The sequence below is a fragment of the Mya arenaria genome, chromosome 5 (assembly GCF_026914265.1).
Source record: "Mya arenaria isolate MELC-2E11 chromosome 5, ASM2691426v1".
Lineage (NCBI taxonomy): Eukaryota > Metazoa > Mollusca > Bivalvia > Myida > Myidae > Mya > Mya arenaria.
In genome coordinates, this window is record NC_069126.1 from 46,699,772 (window position 1) to 46,724,762 (window position 24,991).

Here is a 24,991-nt window from a genome sequence, read left to right on the forward strand (position 1 = left end):
CCAAACTCTTTTCTCTACAGCGGTATATTTGTCAACACCATCACCTCCTTATCGTCGTCTTATGTTCATTAAGTCGGCTTTCTAACATGTTTGACAATGAACTGTGTGTCAAGGGCATTGAGACATAAGTGATTGACTGTGACCAGCAGACAAACCCTAATGTTTTTAGGTCAGTATGTCAAAGGTCAAATTAAAGGTCACCAACTAATGGGGGGGGGGGTGTCCTAGTGTGACCTAGTCTAGCCGTCTTGTCTTATGAACATCCTCCCAATTACTGATCGAAGAACTGTTTTACCGAAGACCATGAAAACTTCAATAGTTAGTTGCCCTTGTTGTTTAACGCTATTTTAATAATATGATTATCGCCATTTTGAAGTAAGTATGGAAAAGATCAAGATATTGTGCAACGATCTTACGCACAGTTTGTCCGTAAACTAACTTTAAAACGGGTTGACCTAGGACCATGCAACTTCAGTGGTAGGTTGCCCTTGGCCAACAGATGATCCATTTTGTTCGATATATCAGTAGATCACAGTTTAAGGCCAACAGACTTAAGATAATGGACCGCACGATGACTCAGAACCATTTTATTTTGACTAAGAAGATTTAGTGGTAACTTACCATCGTTTGTTGTCTCCGCAATACAAAACAAGTAAGACCTCATTCCTTTAACGTTGTTTATTAGATACGACAAGACATAAACTCGTTACAGTAAAGATACGGATCACAATTAGCTGTTGAGGAAGGCTGCAAGCAAGGTCAATGTCGCCAACCAAAGACTCACGGAGGATATCGAGCCACTTCCTGTAGTGTAAAGAGCGACAAGTGAACAAATTGAATAGAACATTCATTTTTCATGGAACAAAGATAAATTGAACAAAAGCTGTCGTAAGACAGCGCGCTCGACTACGCCGCTTTGACCGAGAAGTGAATACAATAACGGTGTAATATTTGCCTGTCAAAAGCAATACAACAATCAAATTAAACAGTGAACACGAATCGCGATGTGACAAAAACAGGTTTTTAACAAGAGATGTTTGTCAAACATTATGCCCACCCCCCGAGCGCCATGTTGTCAGGATTATATGGACAATTGAATGAAATATGCATGGACCGAAATGACAGCTGATTTGTTGCCGTTTAGGCAGTTTTAAGATTATGACCATTAAAGTGTGATGATAGAGTGTGTTATGACCATGACCTTTGACTCTATGAACTCAAAATCCAGAGTCATCAGCTGGTCACCAGAAACCTAAATGTCAAGTTTGGGGGCCATGGGTGCAGGCATTGTCAAGTTATCACTCAGACAACCTTTTATCATTCAAGGTCACTGACCTTGACGTTTGGCCCAATGACCCGTAAAATCAATATGGACCATCTTCTGGCCAGGCCCAACCTCCAAGTCAAGTTTGAGGGCCATGGGTGCAGGCATTGTCGAGTTATCACTCGGACAACCTTTTATCATTCAAGGTCACTGACCTTGACGTTTGGCCCAATGACCCGTAAAATCAATAGGGACCATCTTCTGGCCAGGCCCAACCTCCAAGTCAAGTTTGGGGGCCATGGGTGCAGGCATTGTCAAGTTATCACACGGAAAACCTCTAACCATTCAAGGTCACTGTGACCTTGACCTTTGGCCCGATGACCCCCCAAAACAATAAGGGTCTTCTACTGGTCGGGCCCAATCTCCAATTCAATTATGAGGGCCATGGGTGCAGGCATTGTCGAGTTATCACTCGGACAACCTTTTACCATTCAAGGTCACTGTGACCTTGACCTTTGGCCCGATGACCCCCAAAAACAATAGGGGTCATCTATTGGTCAGGCCCAACCTCCAAATCAATTATGCGGGCCATGGGTGCAGGCATTGTTGAGTTATCACTCGGACAACCTTTTACCATACAAGGTCACTGTGACCTTGACCTTTGGCCCGATGACCCCCAAAAACAATAGGGGTCATCTACTGGTCAGGCCCAACCTCCAAATCAATTATGCGGGCCATGGGAGCAGGCATTGTTGAGTTATCACTCGGACAACTTTTTACCATTCAAGGTCACTGTGAACTTGACCTTTGACCCGATGAGCCCCCAAAACAATAGGTGTCAGCTACTGGTCAGGCCCAATCTCCAAGTCAAGTTTGAGGGCCATGGGTGCAAGCATTGTCACGTTATAACTCGGATCTTTTATCATTCAAGGTCACTGTGACTTGACCTTTGGCCTGATGACCCCCAAAAACAATAGGGGTCATCTACTGGTCAGGCCCAATTTCCATGTTAAGTTTGAGGGCCATGGGTGCAGGCATTGTTGAGTTATCGCTCGGATCTTTTATCATTCAAGGTCACTGTGACTTGACCTTTGGCCTGATGACCCCCAAAAACAATAGGGGTCATCTACTGGTCAGGCCCAATTTCCATGTTAAGTTTGAGGGCCATGGGTGCAGGCATTGTTGAGTTATCGCTCGGACAAGCTTTAAAATGATTTTACCATTAAAGGTCACTGTGACCTTGACCTTTGACCTGATGACCCCCAAAATCAATAGGGGTCATCTACTGGTCAGGCCCAACCTTCATGTGAAGTTTGATGACCATACGTCCAGGAATTGTTGAGTTATCACTCGGACAAGCTTTGGTCTACCTACGGACCGACCGACCGACCGACCGACATACCGACATGCCTGTGCAAAGCAATATACCCCTCTTCTTCGAAGGGGGGCATAATGATTGGCAGAAGAGATTCAGTTTCAACTGCTTTCTTTTATTTTTTTGTAACAGTGACCTTGATTCTAAGGGCCACAAACACAATCCCATGAAAATCCTCCATAAACTCTTCCTACATACCAATTTTGGTCACAGTATGTCAACCATAACTGAAACAGTTATCTATTTTTTTTGTAACAGTGACCTTGATCCCAGGGGGCCAAAGGAAATCCATGAAAGCTCTGCATAAACTTGTCCTATATACCAAGTTTGGTCACACTATGTCAACCCTTACTTGAGTTATTCAGTACTAACCATATTTCTTTTTTTAGCAACAGTGACCTTACCCTAGACCATAGATCTCGGGGCCCAAAACACAATCTCACCCTAGACCATAGATCTCGGGGCCCAAAACACAATCTCACCCTAGACCATAGATCTCGGGGCCCAAAACACAATCTCACCCTAGACCATAGATCTCGGGGCCCAAAACACAATCTCACCCTAGACCATAGATCTCGGGGCCTAAAACACAATCTCACCCTAGACCATAGATCTCGGGGCCCAAAACACAATCTCACCCTAGACCATAGATCTCGGGGCCCAAAACACAATCTCACCCTAGACCGTGGATCTCGGGGCCCAAAACACAATCTCACCCTAGACCATAGATCTCGGGGCCCAAAACACAATCTCAGGAAAGCTCTCTATAAACTCTTCCTATATACCAAATTTGGTCACAATATGTAGACCCTTAAGATATTCAATACCAACCCTTTTTCTATTAATAGTAACCTTGACCTTGATCCTAGGGGCCTCAAACGCATTCCTATAAAAGATCTCCATAAACTCTTCGTATATACCAAGTGTGGTTTCTTTATGTCAAACCTAGCTAAAATTATTCGATACATAAGGTGACTTTGATGCTGCCCTCCCACTAGCCCACCCGAACAATGACGCAAGTCATTCAAATAACTTGTTTTCCCTTTATGAAAATGTGGTTAAGAATATAAAAATGTGCCTTTCAAAAGAAATTAAAATAAAATTCAAAAAATAAATAATATATATATATATATATATTCGAGGGCCATAATTTGTATTTAGGGTTAAAATGGAGTTATGTTTTTTGTTGTAAGATGATCGTCAATAATTTTGCATTTTATTAAGTGCATTGAATGAAAGGTATAGAAGTTTTTTTTATTAAAATTCAAACATGCACTTAACTTTAACTTGCCCTAACACTTTAACCTAAGTAAATCAGGGGCCATAACTTTTATTAAGGATAATATGGAGTTATGTAACCTCATTGCGTGATGGTCCTGAACAACTGTGTGAAGTATTAAGTGAATTGAATGAAGGGTATAGAAGTTATTGATAAAAATCCCAACTTGCCCTAAAACTTTAACCTAAGTTCTATAGTCAATCAGGGGCCATAATTTGTAAAAAGGATAATATGGAGTTATCTAACCTCATCATGTGATGGCCCTTAACAACTGTGTGAAGTATTAAGTCAATTGAATGAAGGGTATTGGACTTATAAGTGAAAATCCCAACTTGCCCTAAAATTTTAACCGGACGCCGACGCCGACGCCGACGCTGGGGCGAGTAGTATAGCCCACCTATTCTTCGAATAGTCGAGCTAAAAATGGGAAAACATGCTCAACATGCGACATGCATAGGACAGAGGATGTAAATAATCTGACAAAACAATATATAACAGTCGCTAGTTTTATCAGTTCAGATTGACGAACTACTTACTCGGTAAATTTTCTCACCCAATTTTAAAAAAACAACAACACAAAACAACAAAAAACATGACACATTTATATAACTACGTTCTTGCAATACTTATCGATCAAGTAATTCTATACTTGATTATCTGCTTGATTAAATCAATCATGGGTTAACATAAACTAGCCAGTCTATGAAGATGACATTTTCCTTTGATGTCTTACCCGCAAGGAGGAGGTCGTCATAAGGGGAGATCACGATGATTTTCACACGGACCTCTTTTTCGAATTCACGCAGTTCAACGGAAGCGCTACCCTCATCGGCCCGCTTCCATCGGGTATCATCGACGAACACCGGAAGCACAGAGTCACGGAAGAAGAATGGATTCCCGTGAGAAGAGCGCGAGCTTTGAATGGATTTTAGAGCGTTTCGACGCTTTCGTTCTTCGGGACAAGTCTAAAATCAAACATGAAATACAAGTAGGACAGTTATAGACAGTATTCTAACAGCATCCAAGAGGAAAAATGTTATCACCAATACATCATCCCGGAGTACAAATATAGCGCCCCCCCCCCCCCCATGCCTCCGATTCATCTTATATCTTGATCAATACATCATATCAGAGGACGACTATCGACGCACATAACCGCGATATATCTTATTTGTTAACAACAGCAGCAGCATAGAGTACGAATTCAGTCGCACATAACCGCGATATATCTAACATGTTAGCAACAGCAGCAGCATATAGTACGATTTTTTAGTCGCACATAACCGCAATATATCTAACATGTTAACAACAGTATCATCCTAGTGTACGAATGTAGTCGCCCAAACCCGCGATATATCTGATATATTAACAACAGCAGCACCGTAGAGTATGAGTTTAGTTGCCCATGACCGCGATGTATCTGATATGTTAACAACAGCAGCACCGTAGAGTACGAGTTAAGTCGCCCATGACCGCGATATATATTATATGTTAACAAAAGCAGCACCGTAGAGTACGAATGTAGTCGCCCATGACCACGATCGGATATATCTTATATGTTAGCAACAGCAGCACCGTAGAGTACGAGTTTAGTCGCCCAGGACCGCGATATATCTGATATGTTAACAACAGCAGCACCGTAGAGTATGAGTTTAGTTGCCCATGACCGCGATATATCTGATATATTAACAACAGCAGCACCGTAGAATACGAGTTTAGTTGCCCATGACCGCGATGTATCTGATATGTTAACAACAGCAGCACCGTAGAGTACGAGTTTAGTCGCCCAGGACCGCGATATATCTGATATGTTAACAACAGCAGCACCGTAGAATACGAGTTAAGTCGCCCATGACCGCGATATATCTGATATGTTAACAACAGCAGCACCGTAGAGTACGAGTTAAGTCGCCCATGACCGCGATATATATTTAATGTTAACAACAGCAGCACCGTAGAGTACGAGTTTAGTCGCCCATGACCGCGATATATCTTACATGTTAACAACAGCAGCAGCATATAGTACGAATTTTTAGTCGCCCATAACCGCGATATATATAATATGTTAACAACAGCAGCACCGTAGAGTACGAGTTTAGTCGCCCATGACCGCGATGTATCTAATATGTTAACAACAGCAGCACCGTAGAGTACGAGTTTAGTCGCCCATGACCGCGATATATCTGATATGTTAACAACAGCAGCACCGTAGAGTACGAGTTTAGTCGCCCAGGACCGCGATATATCTGATATGTTAACAACAGCAGCACCGTAGAATACGAGTTTAGTCGCCCATGACCGCGATATATCTTATATGTTAACAACAGCAGCAGCATATAGTACGAATTTTTAGTCGCCCATAACCGCGATATATATAATATGTTAACAACAGCAGCACCGTAGAGTACGAGTTTAGTCGCCCATGACCGCGATGTATCTAATATGTTAACAACAGCAGCACCGTAGAGTACGAGTTTAGTCGCCCATGACCGCGATGTATCTAATATGTTAACAACAGCAGCACCGTAGAGTACGAGTTTAGTCGCCCATGACCGCGATATATCTGATATGTTAACAACAGCAGCACCGTAGAGTACGAGTTTAGTCGCCCATGACCGCGATATATCTGATATGTTAACAACAGCAGCACCGTAGAATACGAGTTTAGTCGCCCATGACCGCGATATATCTTATATGTTAACAACAGCAGCACCGTAGAGTACGAGTTAAGTCGCCCATGACCGCGATATATCTGATATGTTAACAACAGCAGCACCGTAGAGTACGAGTTTAGTCGCCCAGGACCGCGATATATCTGATATGTTAACAACAGCAGCACCGTAGAGTACGAGTTTAGTCGCCCATGACCACTACATATGTTATATGTTAACAACAGCAGCACCGTAGAGATTGAATGTAGTCGCCCATGACCACGATATATCTTATATATATGCTAACAACAGCAGCATCGCAGGGTACGAGTTAAGTTGCCCATGACCGCGATATATCTTATATGTTAACAACAGCAGCACCGTAGGGTACGAGTTTAGTCGCCCATGACCGCGATATATCTTATATGTTAACAACAGCAGCACCGTAGGGTACGAGTTTAGTCGCCCATGACCGCGATATATCTTATATGTTAACAACAGCAGCAGCCTAGAGTACGAATTTTTAGTCGCCCATGACCGCGATATATATAATATGTTTACAACAGCAGCACCGTAGAGTACGAGTTTAGTCGCCCATGACCGCGATGTATCTTATATGTTAACAACAGCAGCGCCGTAGAGTACGAGTTGCGTCGCCCATGACCACTACATATGTTATATGTTAACAACAGCAGCACCGTAGAGATTGAATGTAGTCGCCCATGACCACGATATATCTTATATATATGCTAACAACAGCAGCATCGCAGGGTACGAGTTAAGTTGCCCATGACCGCGATATATCTTATATGTTAAAAACAGCAGCACCGTAGGGTACGAGTTAAGTCGCCCATGACCGCGATATATATTATATGTTAACAACAGCATCACCGTAGAGTACGAGTTAAGTCGCCCATGACCGCGATATATATTATATGCTAACAACAGCAGCACCGTAGAATACGAGTTTAGTCGCCCATGACCGCGATATATATTATATGCTAACAACAGCAGCACCGTAGAATACGAGTTTAGTCGCCCATGACCGCGATATATATTATATGCTAACAACAGCAGCACCGTAGAATACGAGTTAAGTCGCCCATGACCGCGATATATATTTTATGTTAACAACAGCAGCACCGTAGAGTACGAGTTTAGTCGCCCATGACCGCGATATATCTTATATGTTAACAACAGCAGCACCGTAGAATACGAGTTTAGTCGCCCATGACCGCGATATATATTTTATGTTAACAACAGCAGCACCGTAGAGTACGAGTTAAGTCGCCCATGACTGCGATATATATTTTATGTTAACAACAGCAGCACCGTAGAGTACGAGTTTAGTCGCCCATGACCGCGATATATCTTATATGTTAACAACAGCAGCACCGTAGAGTACGAGTTAAGTCGCCCATGACTGCGATATATATTTTATGTTAACAACAGCAGCACCGTAGAGTACGAGTTAAGTCGCCCATGACTGCGATATATATTTTATGTTAACAACAGCAGCACCGTAGAGTACGAGTTTAGTCGCCCATGACCGCGATATATATTTTATGTTAACAACAGCAGCACCGTAGAGTACGAGTTAAGTCGCCCATGACTGCGATATATATTTTATGTTAACAACAGCAGCACCGTAGAGTACGAGTTTAGTCGCCCATGACCGCGATATATCTTATATGTTAACAACAGCAGCACCGTAGAGTACGAGTTTAGTCACCCATGACCGCGATATATATTTTATGTTAACAACAGCAGCAGCTTAGAATACGATTTTTTAGTCGCCCATAACCGCGATATATATAATATGTTAACAACAGCAGCACCGTAGAGTACGAGTTTAGTCGCCCATGACCGCGATGTATCTGATATGTTAACAACAGCAGCGCCGTAGAGTACGAGTTTAGTCGCCCATGACCACTATATATGTTATATGTTAACAACAGCAGCACCGTAGAAATTGAATGTAGTCGCCCATGACCACGATATATCTTATATGCTAACAACAGCAGTATCGCAGAGTACGAGTTAAGTTGCCCATGACCGCGATATATCTTATATGTTAACAACAGCAGCACCGTAGAGTACGAGTTAAGTCGCCCATGACCGCGATGTATCTGATATGTTAACAACAGCAGCACCGTAGAGTACGAGTTAAGTCGCCCATGACCGCGATGTATCTGATATGTTAACAACAGCAGCACCGTAGAGTACGAGTTAAGTTGCCCATGACCGCGATATATCTTATATGTTAACAACAGCAGCACCGTAGAGTACGAGTTAAGTCGCCCATGACCGCGATATATCTTATATGTTAACAACAGCAGCACCGTAGAGTACGAGTTTAGTCGCCCATGACCGCGATATATCTTATATGTTAACAACAGCAGCACCGTAGAGTACGAGTTAAGTCGCCCATGACCGCGATGTATCTGATATGTTAACAACAGCAGCGCCGTAGAGTACGAGTTAAGTCGCCCATGGCCGCGATATATCTGATATGTTAACAACAGCAGCGCCGTAGAGTACGAGTTAAGTCGCCCATGACCGCGATATATCTGATATGTTAACAACAGCAGCACCGTAGAGTACGAGTTTAGTCGCCCATGACCGCGATATATCTTATATGTTAACAACAGCAGCACCGTAGAGTATGAGTTTAGTTGCCCATGACCGCGATATATCTGATATGTTAACAACAGCTTCACCGTTAGTAACGGGTTAAGCCATAAAACATTAAATATAACAATTAAAAACAAGGGACGAGCGAGTATATAGAGCAGCAGAATAACTCGGTGTGTGTATACCACGCGATATATTGTGTCATAAATGCTACGTCGGAAGGCAATATTTCGATTTGAAAATATATTTTAAACAAAGATAACTTCTTTACCGTAGCATATATGACGTAAATTATCACGTGGTATACACACACTGTAACTGTTGGCGCAAAATAAATTGTTACACCGAAAATAGGCGGTATCTATATAACATCCGGTAGAAGACGAAAATGGCACGTCCACTAATAAAGATACTAAACTCAGGCGGTGGCTATGTGCCCACTTCCTCGCCCTTATTTTAACCCGAGTGACGTACATAATAAGACCCGCCTACGTCCGCTACTGGATGTTATACAGACTTTACGAAAACTAAGTAATGGAGATAACGAATGGGAATTATATGTGTATGAAGTAATAGTATTCACTACAGGTTACACAATGGCACGTACGAAATCGCAGCTTCTGGACGTGAGACGACAGCCCTTCACCTGGCAAGCAAGATTAAGCTCGTTACTCCCCGGAAATCGGAATGCGAACAGATCGGCCACCAAGATGTGGGGTTTCTCAGGGTCCTCCATCCGGAAGTTGGACAATAAGTTCAGTTGCAGACTGCAACTGGAGTGAGAAAGGTGTGAATTATAACAACAGTCGGTGGCACCATATAGAATGTGTGCATAGAATCAAATACGGATAATTCAATGAAATGGATATCCAAGTCAGTATTTGAGATGTTGTGTCCAAATTTCTTTCAAGAACTGTCACAGAGACAGCTTGTCCGACTACCCCTTTAAGAGACGCAAAATATTGGTGACACATGCATGGATTACTGTAATATAAGGTTACATGCAAAACCTTAACCAGAATTTCAAAGTCGAATAATAAACGTACGATAAATATTTTGGAACCTTGGTATAAAGTTTGAATGTAATACAAGAAGTAGTTGCTGATATGACCTATTTGTGCTTACATGCAAAACTGATACTTACATATGTGTGCTTACATGCAGAACTGATACTAACCTATGTGTGCTTACATGCAAAGCCTTAACCAGAAGGACGAATGACCAATGGCAATTCTATGCATCATATGCAACACCGAGTGATCATACTTGATTGTATATAAAGTTGTAGTTTTTGAGATATTGACCTTCATAATCGTACATGCAGTCAAATAAAAAAGGGCCAAAATTTGCATCATTTGCAAGAGCAGATATTCTACTTGAGTGAATAAAGTTTCAATGTAGTAGCTACTGAGTGATGTGGGTTCTATGTGGTAACACGTAAAAAAATAACAAAAATGTCAAAGTCGAATAACAAAGGGACATAATTAATATATTTGCAAGAGTTATTTGATTTGATAAATTTAGAAAGGTTGGTACGGTTGCTTACATACAAACCCTTTACCAATCTTTTTTTTTCAATCGAATAATAAATGGTCATAATTTGCATTATATGCAAAATAGTGTAATTCGAACTTGATAAATTAATTAGGTTTACTCAACTCTGTTTAATGCACAAAACATAACCATGCTTAAAGCAAGAACTGATGCAAAAGCAATATATTTCAGCAGTACTATTTTAAGATGTTTTCTTAGTAATTTTGACAGGTTATTCACAAATGTTTTGAGTTTTCAGATAATAAATTGACAATATTTTGCTCTGTTGGCCACGTGTTCTAGTATTGTTTACATGTTAGCTCAGAAGTCTGAATACTTTGGGCATATCGATAAAAATAAGAATAGATGGTATGGGAACAAGTCTGTTAACCAATCTGCACTCAACTGTATATTGAATGCGGTTGTCTTAATGCTAGTTCTTACATTAATTAATATGCTAGGTTAATGATTATTGAAAATTGAATAAACGATGACCAAACAGCTTTCTGCAATTCGTCGTTGATCGCTTGATTTAGTACATGCGCGCCATGTGCTCTTTAATTGTCAAATTGACCGAGTCTGCTCTCTAAACAAAGGTGCCATAATGTTAGGTAACAGTATGTACTTATATGCTAATAGATGTGTTTTATAATAAGCCTTGCCCGAATGTCTCCAAATTTCGTAAGCGAAACGCTCAAGTAGCTTAGTTCACTATGGGCATTTTTACTGAAACTTGGTGTGTTCTTTTGATACCAAACTAGTTTCAGTTTTTGGTTACAGGGGTTTCGGCGGTTTGGAAACTTGTTTCGAAAGTTTTGCTTGAAGTAACAAACGAATGTTTTTGTGTACAGTTTTAACAACATGGTGGAGCATGTAGGCATTATTTCTGCATTTCCTTTAAACAATGACACCACTAATGGTAGTTGGCCTATTTAAACAAAATTAATGATGTTTCAACACAAGTGCATGCTGGACCACTATCCGCCATTGTTATTTTTCAAAGTGAACTAGTTTTCGGACGGAACGAATCGACGAAACTGTATTCGAAGCATCCATTTTGGGTTTCGTAAAACAAACGAAAACACTAGTAGTTTTTATTTTATTCGAAACTGTAACAACAAATACACGATTCGTGAAACCGATATCAAACCAAAACTAGTTTATTACCAACAAAAACGCCCTTGATTTCACTAAATGGTAATTAATGGCCTGGTCTCATTTTAATCTTATTATGATAAACTTAGATGTTTCAAGAAATTGGGGCCATTTGCAACCCATAAATAATTTTTTTAACATCAAAATATAGTTTTGAGCCTAACCATTGCATGACCAAAACTAGTTACAATCTTTCATTATAGGCATGATATGTGTTTGTTCAATATTGATAACGTTTTCATGTTATACAGCAGACACACGGTAATTTTGATACTGTTTTGACCATATCAGGGTTTAAACAGCGATCTGGTTAATGGTCAAACATAATGCCAATGAACATTGTAAAACAAGTTCGATGATAATTGGATGAAAGTGGAAAAGTTAGAGAACGGACAAATTAAAATAAGCAAATTAAGACAACGTCTGCTTATGGTTACACACCATGCAACATTGTTATTCCCTATATAATTCAATGTAAAGTTTTAATTTTTAGACAACATTTAGGCATTTCGAGCGAATGCAGGCTATGATAACCACATATATTCTTAAAGTACAAGCTTTAAATTACCTTTTAAGCCAATAAGAATGGGGGGGGATCAAGGTATTCCTAAGAAAAATCGCTCCACTTGAAAAACAAACTCTAAAAATTGCACCGTCCGCCATGACAGTTCTTCCAAAATGACCTTTCAACTATAGGGCAGCGGTTTTTGCTTAAATCTCTACTCTAAATGATAAATCAAGCAAGAATAGATACTTAAGGTATAAAAGTTTCAGGAATAATGATAGTTTCGATTTACAGTGTATTGAGCATGTGAAAACATGTCTATCAATCATAAGAACTTTTTTTTATTGAGAAATTTCCACACAACGGAAGTACATATGACGTAATGGTGACGTCATTCCTTATAGCTATAGAGTATCAGGGGATAGACATGTCGATCAACATGTTAACGTTTTGTTTGTTTTTGTTTTTGGACAGGGTCAATTTGGTTGAATTTTGACAATATAAAAGGATTCAGGTTTTACGTTTTAGAAGCGGATTTTGAAACGGTCGTATAAAAAAATGAAGGTATTGTTTATGTTGATAGTGTATTTCAGAACGTGTGTTGGGGAATCACTACTATGCAAACTTTAGTTGGACGGACAAAAGCACATATTTCTTTCAAAACTCAATTTGTATACCATTCTTTAACAAGCTGATACATATATTTATTTTATACATGTTTAGGTGTTTTGAGAACTGCGTTTTTTTGTTTTTGTTTCGAAAGAAGAACTTAATAGCTCCACGTTAAAACACGTTGTGCTGATTGCTTTTATTTCAAGAACAGAATGCAGTGAAAGTTTATTTAGACGTATGCAATAAAGTATCTCGTCGTACAATAGATAATAAAGATACCAATTCATACAAGTGATCATCGCTGAAACAGCTATACAAAGAAAGATGTACATTTGCAGTAGTTCGCGCTTTAGTTTTATATACTAGGCATCGGCAGACGGAAAGTAATGTGTATTTGATGTACGTTTTGAAGGAAAGTTTGATTAAAATCCAATAGTTACTAAGACGTAATTCAAGCATTAATTACTGCTCTGAATGTTTTATAAGAAATATTAGTTATGTAGTTTGATCTTGACATTTGCAATCTTTATAATAATATCAATGTTAAGCTGACTGAAATACCTACCATATACCATTGTCCCTTAAGTGTGACCTTGACCTTTGAGGCAGAAATTAGTATAGGGCTCCATTGCCTTCTGTCATGTTGACCTTTTAGGAGTTGGGATTACGAATGTTCTAATATTCTAATGATGCTCACCATTCTACTAAACTAAGTTGAGATGTAATTATCAAAGAGAATGTTACAGCTGCTATGAACTGCCTTACTGGCTCTATCGACGATATAGTGTGAAATTGATCATTGGGATAAAAGCATAAATGTTAAGCAAGACAAGATGACAAACGGGCGAACGATTGTACGAAAATTGCGAGTGCTATTTGCATTTTAGAAGCTTATTTTTGGCCTTCCCCACCCACCCTTGAAATGATTCCCTTACCCATTTTCCACCAACGTGATACTTTGAACTTCCTGCCCTTCGATAGGTCCTGATGTTGCAGTACACGACAAAGGCATCACTCTATAACCCTCTGCAAACACCATCGTGGTAGTTGAAATATATGAGTTAACATAAAAGTTTCAAATATGCAATTGTTTTAATTAACTTGTGTGCGAAACAATGCATCAATAATGAAGAGAACATTACCAGTAAAAGTTTAGCCTACGGGCTGCAATCGACTTTTTACTTCAGAGTGTTCCCACTTTTAACAAAACAGCAACAACAACACTATTGATCTTCTTAATACGGCGAATACAGAGCCGCCGGTTACATAGTGTACCTGGTCCGCTGACCGTCCAGGGCAGTTTTTCGAACAAACCGACACTGGGAGCTGTAGTGGTGCCGCCGGGTTCGACCGTGGCGCTTTCCGTGGCCTGGCCAATGTTAGCCTTCAACGCAATGGCAGGCGTAATGGGGTCCTGTTTTTGTGTGGAGATCCTACATGGGAAGAAAATATTCAGTGATCAGGGAGGATGATATACCTAAAACGTGACACACATGTGTTCCGGATGGAGATTCTACCCGGAAAGTAGGCGTACAACGTTTCGGTTGGAGATTTTACACGACAAGGGGACCATCAACTTACTCAATAGAGATTCCACCAAGTAAGGAGGAAACAAAATGGTTCGAAGGGAGATCCTACAGGGGATGGAAACATACAGTGTTCTGGGTGGAGATCCTACACGGGAAGAGAACATACAATATTCTTGGAGGAGATCCTACATGGGACGGCGACATACTGTGTTCTGGTAGAGTTTCTACACGGGAAGGAGACATACAGTGTTCTGGGTGGAGTATCTACACGGGAAGGAGACATATAGTGTTCTGGGTGGAGTTTCTACACGGGAAGGAGACATACAGTGCTCTGGGAAGAGTTTCTACACGGGAAGGAGACATACGGTGTTCTGTGTGGAGTTTCTATACGGGAAGGAGACATACGGTGTTCTGGGTGGAATTTCTACACGGGAAGGAGACATACGGTGTTCTGTGTGGAGTTTCTACACGGGAAGGAGACATACAGTGTTCTGGGTGGAGTTTCCTCACGGGAAGGAGACATAGTGTTCTGGGTGGAGTTTCTACACGGGAAGGAGACATACGGTGTTCTGGGTGGAGTTTTGACACGGGACGGATACATACAGTGTTCTTGGTCGAGATCCTACACGGGACCGAGACATACATTGGAGTTTCTACACGGGACGAAGACATACAGTGTTCTTGTTGGAGTTTCTACACGGGACGAAGACATACAGTGTTCTTGGTCGAGATCCTACACGGGACGGAGACATACATTGGAGTTTCTACATGGGACGGAGACATACAGTGTTCTTGTTGGAGTTTCTACACGGGACGGAGACATACAGTGTTCTGGGTGGAGAACCTACACGGGACGGAGACATAGTATTCTTGGTGGAGATCCTACACAGGACGGAGACATAGTGTTCTTGTTGGAGTTCCACACGGGACGGAGACATACAGTGTTCTGGGTGGAGAACCTACACGGGACGGAGACATACAGTGTCCTGGGCGGAGTTTCTACACGGGTCGGAGACATACAGTGTTCTTGGTGGAGTTTCTACACAGGACGAATACATACAGTGTCCTTGGTGGAGGTTCTACATGGGACGGAGACATACAGTGTTCTGGGTGGAGTTTCTACACGGGACGGAGACATACAGTGTTCTTTGTGGAGTTCTACACGGGACAGAGAAATACAGTGTTTTTGGTGGAGTTTCTACACGGGACGGAGACATACAGTGTTCTCGGAGATTCTACACCGGACGAAGACATACAGTGTTCTTGGTCGAGATCATACACGGGACGGAGATATACAGTGTTCTGGTTGGAATTCTACACGGGAAGGAGACATACCGTGTTCATGGTGGAGTCTTTACACGGAACGGAGACATAATATTCTGGGTGGAGTTTCTACACAGGACGGAGGCAAACAGTGTTATGGGAGCAGTTTCTACACGGGACGGAGACGTACAGTGTTCTGGAAGGAGTTTCCACACGGGAAGGAGAAATACGATGTTTTGGGTGGAGTTTCTACACGGGAAGGATACACACAGTGCTCTTGTTGGAGTTCTACACGGGACTGAGACATACAGTGTTCTGGGTGGAGATTCTACATGGGACGGAGACCTACAGTGTTCTTAATGGAAATCCTTCATGTGACGGAGACATAGTGTTCTTGGTGGAGATCCTACACGGGACGGAGACATACAGTGTTCTGGGTGGAGATTCTACACGTGACGGAGACATACAGTGTTCTTAATGGAGATCCTTCATGGGACGAAGACAAACAGTGTTCTGGGTGGAGATTCTACACGGGACCGAGACATACAGCCTTCCTGGTGGAGATCTTACACGGGAAGGAGACATACAGCATTCTTGGTGGAGTTTCTACACGGGACGGAGACATACAGTTTTCTGCGTAGAGATTCTACACCGGACGGAGTCATACATTGTTCTGGGAGGAGTTGGTACACGGGACGGAGACATACAGTGTTCTGAGTGGAGTTAGTACACGGGACGGAGACATGCAGTGTTCTGGGTGGAGTTGGTACACGGGACGGAGACATACAGTGTTCTGGGTGAAGATTCTACACCGGACGGAGACATACAGTGTTCTTGGAAGAGATTCTACATAAGACGGAGAAATACAATGTTCTATGAGGAGATCCTACATGGGACGGAGACGTACCGTGTTCATGGTGGAGTCTTTACACGGAACGGAGACATATAATATTCTGGGTGGAGTTTCTACACAGGACGGAGGCATACAGTGTTATGGGAGCAGTTTCTACACGGGACGGAGACATACAGTGTTCTGGAAGGAGTTTCTACACGGGAAGGAGACATACGGTGTTTTGGGTGGAGTTTCTACACGGGAAGGATACACACAGTGTTCTTGTTGGAGTTCTACACCGGACGGAGACATACAGTGTTCTTGGTTGAGATTCTACACCGGACGGATACATACAGTGTTCTGGGTGGAGATTCTACATGGGACGGAGACATACAGTGTTCTGGGTGGAGATACTACACGGGACGGAGACATATAGTGGTCTTAATGGAGATCCTTCATGGGACGGAGACATACAGTGTTCTGGGTGGAGATTCTACACGGGACGGAGACATACAGTGTTATGGGTGGAGATTCTACACGGGACGGAGACCTACAGTGGTCTTAATGGAGATCCTTCATGGGACGGAAACATAGTGTTCTTGGTGGAGATCCTACATGGGACGGAGACATACAGTGTTCTGGGTGTAGATTCTACACGTGACGGAGACATACAGTGTTTTTAATGGATATCCTTCATGGGACGAAGACATACAGTGTTCTGGGTGGAGATTCTACACGAGATGGAGACATAAGCGTTCTTGGTGGAGTTTCTACACGGGATAGAGACATACAGTGTTCTGAGTGGAGATTCTACACCGGACGGAGACATACAGTGTTCGGGATGGAGATGGTACAAGGGACGGAGACATACAGTGTTCTGGGTGGAGTTGGTACACGGGACGGAGACATACAGTGTTCTGGGTGGAGTTGGTACACGGGACGGAGACATACAGTGTTCTGAGTGGAGTTAGTACACGGGACGGAGACATACAGTGTTCTGGGTGGAGTTGGTACACTGAACGGAGACATACAGTGTTCTGGGTGAAGATTCTACACCGGACGGAGACATACAGTGTTCTGGGTGGAGTTGGTACACGGGACGGAGACATACAGTGTTCTGGGTGGAGTTGGTACACGGGATGGAGACATACAGTGTTTTGGGTGGAGTTGGTACACGGGACGGAGACATAGTGTTCTGGGTGAGGATTCTACACCGGACGGAGAAATACAGTGTTCTGGGTGGAGATTCTACCCGGGACGGAGACATAAAGTGTTCTGGGTGGAGTTAGTACACGGTACGGAGACATATAGTGTTCTGGGTAGAGTTGGTACACGGGACGGAGACATACAGTGTTCTGGGTGGAGTTGGTACACCGGACGGAGACATACAGTGTTCTTGGAGGAGATTCTACATAGGACGGAGAAATACAATGTTCTTGGAGGAGTTAGTACACGGGACGGAGATATAAAGTGTTCTGGGTGGAGTTGGTACACGGGACGGAGACATACAGTGTTCTGGGTGGAGTTGGTATACGGGACGGAGACATATAGTGTTCTGGATGGAGTTGGTACACGGGACGGAGACATACAGTGTTCTTGGTGGAGATTCTACACGGGACGGAGACATACAGTGTTCTGGGTTGAGTTTCTACACGGGACGGAGACATACAATGTTCTTGGAGGATACCCTACACGGGACGGAGACATACAGTGTCCTCGATGGAATGTCTACACGGGACGGAGGAATACAGTGTCCTGGGTGGAGTTTCTACACGGGACGGAGACATACAGTGTTCTGGGATGAGTTTTTACACGGGACGGAGACATACAGTGTTCTTGGTGGAGATTTTACACGGGAAGGAGATATACAGTGTTCTGGATGGAGTTTCTGCATAGGACGGAGACACACAATGTTCTTGGAGGGGATCCTACATAGGACGGAGACAGAGTTCTGGGTGGAGTTTCTACACGGGACGGAGACAGTGTTCTTGGTTGAGTTTCTACACGGGACGGAGACGTACAGAGTTCTGGGTGGAGATTCTACACGGGACGGAGACAGTGTTCTTGGTTGAGTTTCTACACGGAACGGAGACATAGTGTTATTGGTTGAGTTTATACACGGAACGGAGACATACAGAGTTCTGGATGGAGATTTTACACAGGACGGAGACATACCGAGTTCTGGGTGGAGATTCTACAAGGGACGGAGACAGTGTTCTTGGTTGAGTTTCTACACGGGACGGAGACATACAGAGTTCTGGGTGGAGATTCTACACGGGATGGAGACATACAGATTTCTGGGTTGAGATTCTACACGGGACGGAGACATACAGAGTTCTGGGTGGAGATTCTACATGTGAAGGAGACATGCAGTGTTGAGTACCATTGTATAAAGTTTCAATGCAATACATTAAGTAGTTGTTGAGATATTAACCTATGTGTGCTTGCACGCAAAAAAATAGCCAGAATAATAGTCAAATAATAAAGGGCATTTTTTGCATTAAATGCAAACAAAAGTAACCTTACTTGGTTAATTTGGAAGGTTGGATGGTTGAGTACCATTGTATTAAGTTTCAATGCAATACCTGAAGTAGATGCTGAGATATTAACCTATGTGTGCTTGCACACAAAACATTAACCAGAATTTCTAAGTCGAATAATAAAGGCCCATTATTTGCATTAAATTCAAATAAGTGTTATCTAACATCATTAATTTAGTAGGTTAGATAGTCTGGAATACCTCTACATCTAAAGTTTCTATGCAATAAAAGATGTATTTACTGACAAAATGACTTAAAGGTGCTTGCATGCAAAAACGTAACAAAGGTGTGAAACCGCCGCCGACGCCGAAACCGACGCCTGGGTGAGTAGCATATCCTTATTCTTCTAATAGTCGAGCGCTTGAGGGCGGTAAGGCATGGCGTGGTGGGCAGTTACGCCGGCGCTTGAGGGCGGTAAGGCATGGCGCGGTGGGCAGTTACGCCGGCGCTTGAGGGCGGTAAGGCATGGCGCGGTGGGCAGTTACGCCGGCGCTTGAGGGCGGTAAGGCATGGCGCGGTGGGCAGTTACGCAGGCTGCGCTTGAGGGCGGCAAGGCATGGCGCGGTGGGCAGTTACGCAGGCTGCGCTTGAGGGCGGTAAGGAATGGCGCGTTGAGTGGTAACGCCGGTTGCGCTTGAATGCGGTAAGGCATGGCGCGGTGGGCAGTTACGCCGGCTGCGCTTATGGGCGGTAAGGAATGGCGCATTGGGCCGTAACGCCGGTTGCGCTTGAGGGCGGTAAGGCATGGCGCGATGGGTGGTAACGCCGGTTGCGCTTGAGGGCGGTAAGGAATGGCGTGGTGGGAAGTTATGCAGGCTGCACTTGAGGGCGGTAAGTAATGGCGCGTTGGGTGGTAACGCCGGTTGCGCTTGAGGGCGGTAAGGCATGGCGCGGTGGGCAGTTACGCTGGCTGCGCTTGAGGGCGGTAAGGAATGGCGCATTGGGCCGTAACGCCGGTTGCGCTTGAGGGCGGTAAGGAATGGCGCGTTGGGTGGTAACGCCGGTTGCGCTTGAGGGCGGTAAGGCATGGCGCGGTGGGTGGTAACGCCGGCTGCGCTTGAGGGCGGTAAGGAATGGCGCGTTGGGTGGTAACGCCGGTTGCGCTTGAGGGCGGTAAGGCATGGCGCGGTGGGCAGTTACTCCGGTTGCGCTTGAAGGCGATAAGGAATGGCGCGGTGTGCAGTTACGCCGGTTGCGCTTGAAGGCGATAAGGCATTGCGCATTGGGCCGTTACGCCGGCTGATCTTGAGGGCGGCAATGAATGACGTGGTGTGCGGTTACGCCGGTTGCGCTTGAGGGCGGTAAGGAATGGCGCGGTGGGCAGTTACGCTGGCTGCGCTTGAGGGCGGTAAGGAATGGCGCGGTGGGCAGTTACGCCGGTTGCGCTGGAGGGCGGTAGGGCATGGCGTGGTCGGCGGTTACGCCGGTTACGCTTCAGGGTGGTAAGGCATGACGCCAGTAGGGTTGAAACTCACACGTTAGTGACCCAGCTGTTGTCGACTACTGGTCGCGTAAATCCCTCCGGCGGGGAATTCTGGCAGTTGAGGGTGAAGAAGCGGACTACGTCAGTCAACAGCTTTGGTATGCCACTGCCGGGACTAAACACCACGTCTATATCAATGTCCTGCCAAATTTGTAACGATTGTAAAATAAAATTGTTAAGAATTTTACATAAAATGTACATGTTTTATTTGGTACTGGCATTTAGATTTGTATACAATTTAATACATTACCATTAAAGTAATACACTACATGTATCAAATAATGCTCAGGATTAAACATTATCATACCCTAATAACTGCATTTGTTTATTGAGTCAATATGATATGCTATATTCATAATGGTACTTTGATTATGATGACATATTTTACCAAATTACAATGTATGAACCATGGTTTGGCAATGGAGGCGTTTACCATGGGGCAGTCATTTATGGTGACCTCGTCTCGTCCAGTGTCCCCGCCTTGGAACTGGAATGGACACGGCTGACTGCCGGATGTTGATACCGCCTGGAAGAAGGTCAGTTTCACCGGGTCCGGATTTTTAAGTTTGATTACACCGCTCAGGTCACAAGCTAGCGTGGCATGAAATCAAATATTAAGTATATATTATATGCGAACGAAACACTGAGGTAATGCCCATGTATTTAGTATCTGCGTACGCGTACCAACCTCTTGCGTATCAAACACTCCGGAGTTAAACCATGGAATACCGCGTACCTGAACATGCGCAGGGCGGGGCGGAGGGAGTCAACCTTAAAACACATCATTATTTTAAACTGGGAGGTGTGTGTGTTTAACTCTAAAATTGTCACACTTTCCACTCTCACATTTGTGCAAAGTATTTTTAAATCCCCTAAGTATAACCCGGACAAGACAATGTAAAACTAGTTTTGACCTATGACCTACGAATTTGACCTTGGATTTTGAGACACTAACATGGATCCTGCACAATAGTTGTTTCTTTTGAAAAATGTTTTACTTCTAAAGCACATGCTGTAATATGATACCATGTTTGGGATAAAACCTTACTTTTTGATCAATTAAATAAAAAAGTATAAATCACTTAACTTCAAACGCCAACCTAATGCATTGAGCAATTAAGTTGATGGGAAAACACCCCTTCGCAGTTGATTTTTTTCATCTTTACATAGATTGACTGTCAATGTCAACTCTGTTTTTGTTTTATAAAATTGTGATTGAAAACTTGATTGAAAATCATGTAAGAGTTTTTTGTTTCCCGTTTGCCTTTTAACTACATGTACCATAATTTCATGTTTTTGGTTTTAAGACATTTGATTTGATTGTTTAGTCAGACAAAACGATTGTTTTAAAATAGTTTTACTTTATCAAATAGAGGTCTTTTTTTCTATGTACAGCTATCAGTTTTACCATATACGACTCATTGATTGAACAGAAATGACTTTTGAAAGTCATTTACGACAGATACTGACCAACACGACCATTACAGTTGTCCGGTTACCGCAGTGGTTAGCGCACTCACTTTTCGTTTTTGGTTGCCAAGCCGGACAAGTGGGTTTTCAACGGGTACTCCTCTTTCACAACAAAAGACTACAAGTATCTTCCATGGCCGAAAGTGTAAGATAGGTTCATTCCGACCCGAGAGTAGGGTGTTTTGCGAAAACGAATAGATCTAAGAAGAGAGAAGCACTATTTCTTGAAAGGTGCGTGAAAACTGGTTTCTGGTGCTATTTGAAGCGAGAAATAATTAAGTAGTGTTTCTAAATATTGCCACAAGACAAGGATTCCATGATGCGCTACAGACGACAGTCTTCAACAAGGGAGGTAATTACAATGTGATGACCATTAAAAGAATACTTTTCTGAGGTGGAGAAAACACTCTCTCATAACATCTTGCCAACGACAATACGGAACTTTTTTCACAATCGTTGTAAAAACGGCATTTTTCACAAACATCTGATAAAAAAAGCTTTATTAAAGTGTTGATAAAGCAAGATGTCTTTGTCCAAATAGGTTGTTTTTACTCAACACTGATAGCGATTATTGCCCAGATTGTTGTTGTTTTTGACATTATTTAATCCCAAAAGTGACTTTCAAAACATCACATCGGACCAAACAGTGTCATGAATTTCTGTGCGTGTTATTGCCTGACAAGAATGATAGAAAACGTGTTTACTTATCTGGAAGTTTAATGGCTACAATTGTGATTTGCAGTATTTCTAAAACTATTTGGGAGATATATTCCAGCTGTACCTGTTATATTTAAATGTAGGAGTACACCAGGGAATAATTCCTTTTTAAAATATAACAACGATCTCGTTTATCATGTTGATACCTTAATAAGTGTTTTGAATTATCGGACTATTAAAGATGCACTCTTATTCCCAAATAAGATTACCAAAATTAATAAAGTTGTTTTAATTTATCAAAAAGGATGAATAAATGTCAAAAACAATGGCTTTTATGAAGGATACCGAGTTTAATTATAAAGAAATGAGCATAAAACACGGTATTTCTACCTTATGAGACTATAGCAGACCGCAGTAAATCTTTTAGCATTCACCAATCCAATTAATATTTTTGCACTTTCTGCTATTAAATACACGGTTACAATCTTGTTATCAGTAATGAATATTTTCCATAAATGCATTATTTAGTAAGTAGTTAAAGGTATATATGTCAAAATTGATATTTGTTATACATGTGTTTGCATTGATTTTGAAGAGTGTCACTTTATTAATACATACAGTATTCCAGCTCCTCAGCGACCAAAGACTGTACCACGAGGAAGACGGTCAGTACCCGCATCATAAGATATCCTGCTGCCTTACTACCGGGAGCCATCGGCTTCGTATCTAAATCGGGTCACAAAAAGTAAATTTACCAAAATGAACACAAATATCAAAATTGTATACAACTTTAAACGAAATATTACGATACTACCAACGTTATGAATAAAACACAATGTACTCGGTTTGAATTCAAACGAATTACTGATCAACTGTGGCTTAAAACCACCCGACAAGTTCTACACTAAATCAACACAGCACGACTTTCACGAGCTTTTGCATTCTTCGTGTACGAGAATCACGGGTGATCTACTATAACAAAACGTAAACTAGTTCGTTGGGTACTAAGGTTACTTGAGGCAACTTAAATCATGTTATTTTCATTGTTAAATCGCACAAATCTACATTATTTGTGCTTGTTTATGATCCGGGAGATTCAAATGGCAAAGTATACGTTAGTGATTTAAATGGCAAGGTAAAATTAAGTGATTAAAATGGCACGGTAAAGTTAAGTGATTCGAATGGCACGGTAAAGTTAAGTGATTTAAAGGCCAAGGTAAATTTAAGTGATTCATACTTCTAGGTAAAGTTAAGTGATTCAAATGGCACGGTAAAGTAAAGTGATTCAAATGGCACGGTTAAATTAAGTGATTCATATGGCACGGTAAAGTTAAGTGATTTAAATGGCAAGGTAAGGTTAAGTGATTTAAAAGGCAAGGTAAAGTTAAGTGATTCAATTGGCAAGGTAAAGTTAAGTGATTCAAATGGCACGGTAAAGGTAGGCGATTCAAATGGCACGATAAAGTTAAGCGATTCAAATGGCACGGTAAAGCTAAGTGATTCAAATGGCACGGTAGATTTAAGTGATTCAAATGGCAAAGTATAGTTTAGGGATTCAAATGGCAAAGTATAGTTTAGGGATTTGTAGTTTGCGATAGAATTAACAAGGAAACAAGGGGCAGCAATTAAGCTAAATTATCTGGCGGTCAGTTTTTCGAGCAAGCAACACCAGGCGCATTTTTGTACAAGTAAAATGGTAATGTATGAAACCTTATTGTAATTTATGAGCATTTACAAAATTAATATTAGTCCAATGCAAAGTAAATGATAAGTGAATTATACTGATGTTGGCGTAAGTATACACAGAACAGAACAGAAAAGAACAAAAGTTTATTTCGTATTTATCAATTCACACAATAAAGACAATGATATAAGTCAAAGACGAGCCTTGATCATTGTTAAATTGAATATTCTGCATACACACATTGCGATCGGTTATAAAATGAATGAAAGCCTGAAAACGGGAAAGATAAAGCATTTGAACATTTGATATAAAAAATAGTCAAATATTGTTTAAGCTATATTCCTTTACGTTGTCTTGTGTAGATATATCTATGTGATGGTGTTAGTACATATGTCATCAATAAACAACAACAGATTATAATCAACGAAGTACATTTTAATATGCAGTTCGTTGAAACTATACATTATGATAAAGTGCAATTTATAATATGACAGGTAAGAGAACAACAATTAGTGTAACAGTTGA

General features: G+C 41.9%; 1 protein-coding gene across 1 annotated transcript; it reads right to left on the minus strand.

Annotated features, from left to right (window-relative positions):
• Positions 1 to 730: 730 nt before the first annotated feature.
• Positions 731 to 23,497, minus strand: LOC128235748 (uncharacterized). The gene is made up of 8 exons (XM_052950547.1): positions 23,401 to 23,497; positions 21,089 to 21,246; positions 20,648 to 20,796; positions 14,284 to 14,441; positions 13,944 to 14,034; positions 9,811 to 9,976; positions 4,652 to 4,883; positions 731 to 804 (listed from the first exon to the last, which is right to left on the minus strand). Exons 1-8 carry the CDS (start codon positions 23,495 to 23,497, stop codon positions 731 to 733), a joined length of 1,125 nt encoding a protein of 374 aa, XP_052806507.1.
• Positions 23,498 to 24,991: the final 1,494 nt, after the last annotated feature.

Coding starts and splice junctions, on each gene's coding strand:
- LOC128235748 (XM_052950547.1), bottom strand. CDS start 23,497: ATGGCTCCCGGTAGTAAGGCAGCAGGATATCTTATGATGCGGGTACTG. Junction 14,442..20,647: donor AACAGCTGGGTCACTAACGT/GTGAGTTTCAAC, acceptor CTTCCCATGTAG/GATCTCCACACAAAAACAGG. Junction 14,035..14,283: donor CTGGACGGTCAGCGGACCAG/GTACACTATGTA, acceptor TGGTGTTTGCAG/AGGGTTATAGAGTGATGCCT.